Below are 5,634 nucleotides of genomic sequence, written 5' to 3' on the forward strand. Positions count from 1 at the left end.
AGCCTAACACAGCCTGTAGCCTAACACAGCCTAGAGCCTAACACAACCTGTAGCCTAACACAGCCTGTAGCCTAACACAGCCTGTAGCCTAACACAGCCTAAAGCCTAACACAGACTATAGCCTAACACAGCCTGTAGCCTAACAGCCTGCAAGTCTATACTAACACAGGGCATGGTGATATACCTTCACCCGAAGGCGATCAAGCCTTCAAAAGTAGCGCTTTCAGCATGTCCTGTGGTTGGTGGCCCTTAACTAGCTCATGGTACTTGTTGCCCTGGGGGATGTTAGGATCTTAAGGTGAGCATAGCTGGGGTGGACTAGTCTAGCCAGCCTCTGCGTACTAAAGCTTGAAGAGGAAGGAACTCCCGAGATATCCATGGTTGAACTAGTATAAGGTTGACCCATTAGAAGCCCATTTTCTACGTTTCTCGATCTTCGTGACGTCCCATTAGAAGCCCATTTTTTACGTTTCTCGATCTACGTGACGTAACAAGAAAGCTGAACTGAAAGACGGAATTTCTCGTGGGTCAACCTTATATAGTTCAACCATGGCGACATCTGACTGCCTCACTCGCACCACTTCTCCTGCCGTCAACGGTGCAGCCTCCACGAGCTGCAGCTTTTAGCTGTTTCTATGAACTGCAGCAACCTAAATGACCTGCTATATGCAGGATCCATATACTTCGCGTATGAGCTTCTGCTGCTGCTATGTTTATGTGCTGCTGCTGTAGCAGCTTAAACAGCATTCTCCGTGAATCATCCAAAGCTCCTTAGATTGCGGACATGGTTGCTGATGCGAGTCACCCTATTTGCTGAGCTATTGAGCCTCTGGGTCACAAAAACCGGTTGAAAAGTAGTGTTTCATTTATCTAAATCAATTAACTCTTGTATTCTCTTTCAGTAATCGAAATTTATGTCTTGATCGTGACTTTGATTTGGTATTGGTAGTTTGGTTTTTGATAAGCCGGTCTGCGTAAGGTCAAACGAACAGTGACGGCTGACATCTAGGAGGGATTAATCAACCTCATGTAAGATTCTAAAAATTAAAATTGAAGAGAAAAGTAAGAAACTAAGCGAGTAATTATCAGTTGATATATCTTGCGACTTACTTTATCAGTTGGTATCTTGGAATACTTAACTTATAGGGTCCACTCAGCCGCTAATATTACCGCTCATTCTGAATATGCTTTGCTGACATTTTCTCTCGGTCTCTGTATACACTCGATGTCGTATGTTTGCGGTGAATTATCTCATCTCGTTCTACTTATATAAGGCGGCATGTGTGGCGTCTGACGTAGCAAGAATACATAATATGGACGCTTGTTGTGGCTACGCTCATCCTGCTCGGTCCGGATGGAGAATAGGTACTAAAGCGAATCTTGCACGTCGTAGCTTGCCTGTAATCTATTTTATTCAGTTAAGTTAAGTCTACGTTGCTCAGGCTTCCTCTGCAGGTTCGGTTACTGGTGTTCGAATGTAGTGGCGAACTCAAACGGTGCAGGAATTCGTATGAACGATCGCTGTGGGTTCTTCGACTATTGATCTTCAATTGAACGCAACGCGCCCAGTAAATGTGGTCGGCGTTTATCTATTTTAAGACAAACCACGGTTCGTACCGAAGTAGTGTTATCACAGCTACCTGCACTAACCACCACAACACCCTCAATCCTCGTCAACCTAGCCGAGACTGCCTCTCCCGTTGAGCCTACAACACGCTTTAGATCCTAGCAGGCAACCCCCAAGACGTTCGCTCACTGACACGAGCGCCCCATACACTTGGGCTTCTGACTCGCTAGTCCAAATAGCCGATCCTGACTGGCGAACCTGATTCCGTGAATATTTCACCTTACACCTTCGTACTTTGCTCGTAGCGTCCAGTCGTGAAGATGAGTCCGTCGGAACAAATTGGATCTATCGTGTTAAATGAAGTATGGGAGGTATATTATGCATGTCAAGAAACCGACAGCCGTTGATCCATAGGTAATCGAATATCCCTCCAACCTAGTTATTTCGTTTAAATCAATTAAATTTAAATATTTTACTCTTTTACGATCAACTTTCCCTGCGTATCTCCGGAATACATCGAATTTGCCGACGTATTAAATTGTATAAGGAATGAATTTTTGTAGTAGGACTTCTGGTAGCAAGTTTTTCCTTTTCTTTTAGTGATGGGCTATTCAAAAGACAGACGTTCAGTCACATTAATTAGTTCAATCTTATAAGAAACTATAGTCGAAACTACTATCAAAACTATTTAAGGATGTTCCAAGCGTTAGGCCATAGAAATTTATATCAATATTTTGCACTGCGGGCCATCCAAATATGGCAAATCACGATACTCGACCATACATTTCATTAGGAAATCAGGGCTCATGAATAACTTGGAGTCAGCCATGATCGACACACCTTACTAGCCTGGCGTCCGCATAGCAACTATAAACCAACAAGTCAGATGGTCAGATCGTACTGCACAATGCACTGGTGAACTGATAGTCGAGCCCCATAACAAGCTCGGCTCGCCTTTATTTTGCCCCGGCCCGGCTCGGCTCGTTAGGCGCCACGGCTCGGCTCGCCTTTATTTTGCCCGGCTCGGCTTGTTAGACGCATTACACAGGCGGATTTGGTTAAGTTTGAAGGAGAGCCGAGTTAGACTCGCGAGTGAGACTCCATATATAGTGTATGGAGCCCTCGATTCACACCATCCTGCCGGGCACGTGCCATGTATATGCCAGTCACGGTCCGTTCCCTGCCAGGTTCGTTCACGTGCTCGGTCCGGTCACGGGCTATCCTCACTTCAGTTTCTTTCGTATCACGTGCCATGCCGGTCACGTAGCTTTGCCAACTGGTATATTTTCATACCAGATTTAATAAATATAGCATGCTGAGATAGTGTCTGGTATGGATATTTTTAATCTGGCATATTTGCTAAAATTTGTAATGTTTAGCAGACAGAGTGGTCAACTCGGAAAAACAATAGCTGGCAACGCTGCAAATACGTTTCGGTTAAAATATCTTTCGCCTTGATCGTGTCTGGACCGTGCCTGGCATAACAGATGCCTTGCACGGCTGGTGTGAATGCTTCTATAAATGCATTAAAAAATATTTTTACGGAACCATGACTGGCGCGTGCTCTCGACTACATATTATTTCTCATCTGAACATATATAGCTACAGATGTTCGCTGCTGTAAACTTGTAACAGAGCTACTGCTGCAAATTTCTCACCTTTATTGAGCTCCTGCTGCTGCTGGTCGCGCATAATATCAGATAAGGTGTGGTGGAAGGCCCTCATATTGTCCAAGGGACCGCCGCCCCCTCCGTTGTTGTTACCACCGCTCACCCCTCCAGTTCCTCGGTTACTGCAATCCTGTAGGAGGATAAAGAATACATTCTTCAATGTCACTTCTTAAGCACCTTAATGATGAGTTAAAGCATAAGATATCTGTTCAAACACGGCTCACGCAGTACAGTGACCTGAGCATTAAATTAACGGAGTTACAAAGTTACGGAAAAAGATGACACGAGTTCAGCTGCGACGTGACTTACTAGCACATTCAAGTTACGGGGACATAAGCTTGAAGGCTAAATGTGATGATACCGACGTAAACCTAGCGGCATATAAAGGCCAGAGGACACGTGAGGGCACCTGCGGCAAGGGCTCGGCACGAGAAGGCCCGAAAGGCAAGGGCTCGGCACGAGAAGGCCCGGAAGGCAAGGGCTCGGCACGAGAAGGCCCGGAAGGCAAGGGCTCGGCACGAGAAGGCCCGGAAGGCAAAGACTTCGTCTTCTCTCCCATCAAAGTTCTTCAGAAATTCAGACCCCCAACCTAACCTGCACCTTGAAGTGGCTCAGCGCTTAAGACATCCTGACGGGGCTGATCTTGTTCGCCTGTCACAATTCCAGCACCTGGCATTTCCTGTCACGGCACTCGTGTATGCACGGCACACGTGTATGCACGACACAGCACAATCAAGTGCCGTAATCAGCTCATGTATCTTGCTGGAAAAAGGATCGCTGCTATAGGTACTGTGTAAGCGGGCGCCAATACATCAACAACGAACTGTTCGAGCCAGATGTTCCAGCTAATGGCCGTATACCTACTATCATCGTACTTGCTTAGGCACACGTATAAGCGGCCAAAGTACACGGAGCGACCGATTTCTCGTCTGTGATTGGTGGTTAAAGCTTGAAAAATCGTCTTTGGTTGGCTGACGAAGTTACTAACGCTTAACTATTATTGATAATAATGCCAAAGGATACCTCAATATTGGACTGACAACTCCAATCTACAATAGGAAGCAAGAGACAAACCCCTAAATTACAAGCCAGAATCGTTTGTATTCAAGATATTTGAGAAGATCGTTGCCAGTAGGTTGATGCAGCATACAAAGAAAGACGATTTTTTTCAACAGAAGTTACCACGGTTTCCGGCGAAATCGCTTCTGCTCGTCCTATGCAGTTGACGGAGCATCAACGCCGAAGTAGAGGAGGGGCGACGTGGGACTTTGCAACAGCCGTTATTGGGACTTTGCAACTTTAGTGGGACTTTGCAACAACAGTATTTGGACTTTGCAAAATCCTTGCATGACGTTGACCATAGAGTGGTCTTTAGAAAACCAAGACAACTGAAGGTCGGAAAAGAGTTGCTGACACGGATGCAGATTCCTAACCGACATGATTTTCGGTTTGTATAAATTATGTGACGTTGGTAACCCCACACGACGTAACCTTTGCTCACACCACCACAGCCCGTTGTCAACTTGTCATCACCACACGTGATGGTTATAAGTTGGAAACTCGAGTTTAAGTGAGGCTAGGGTGAAAAGTGAGGTGCCACGCAGGGAACTGTCTGTCAGGTTCTCTTCCACATTCACATTGCCGATATAGATGTAAATGTGAGCAACGCCACCACATTGGCGAGAGGCTGCAAGAAGACCTCTCTGCATTATCTGACTGAGCTCTAAAACATTCAATTCATGTTATTCAACGGAACAAATTTTGAGGTTCTAAGATACTTAGATGGTGAAGGAGTCGGGGTTTAACACAGCTACCTGGAATCAGACAGCACAGTAATTGAGAAGTAACTCGTTCGCTACCTTTTAGTGATGATGAGTACTGAGGTCACGTCAGGTGATCACATAGAGCAATAATCGCAAGAGGCAGGTGACAGATGTAGTGAATCTTACGGACGTTCAGAACAAGAGAAGCGGGACCGATGATCGGCTGGCCCAGTTGAGGGCATCAGCTGGCCCAACTGAGGGCATCAGCTGGCCCAGTTGGGGCTACAGCTAGCGCAACTGAGGGCATCGGCTGGCCCAACTAGGGGCATCGGCTGGCCCAACTGAGGGCATCAGCTAGCGCAACTGAGGGCATCGGCTGGCCCAACTAGGGGCATCGGCTGGCCCAACTGAGGCATCAGCTGGCCCAACTGAGGGCATCAGCTAGCGCAACTGAGGGCATCGGCTGGCCCAACTAGGGGCATCGGCTGGCCCAACTGAGGCATCAGCTGGCCCAACTGAGGGCATCAGCTAGCGCAACTGAGGGCATCGGCTGGCCCAACTAGGGGCATCGGCTGGCCCAACTGAGGGCATCAGCTGGCCCAACTGAAGGCATCAGCTGGCCCAACTGAAGGCA

The 5,634-nt window shown here is 47.0% G+C and overlaps 1 protein-coding gene across 1 annotated transcript in view; it reads right to left on the minus strand.

Annotated features, from left to right (window-relative positions):
- The window catches only part of LOC108665096 (translational regulator orb2-like), a 26,231-nt gene that overhangs the window by 10,048 nt on the left and 10,549 nt on the right, over positions 1–5,634 (minus strand). The window contains 1 exon segment of the mRNA XM_018151817.2: positions 3,226–3,367. Coding sequence (XP_018007306.1) covers positions 3,226–3,367 — 142 coding nt within the window.

Source organism: Hyalella azteca, unplaced genomic scaffold (assembly GCF_000764305.2).
Source record: "Hyalella azteca isolate HAZT.00-mixed unplaced genomic scaffold, Hazt_2.0.2 contig7591, whole genome shotgun sequence".
NCBI lineage: Eukaryota > Metazoa > Arthropoda > Malacostraca > Amphipoda > Hyalellidae > Hyalella > Hyalella azteca.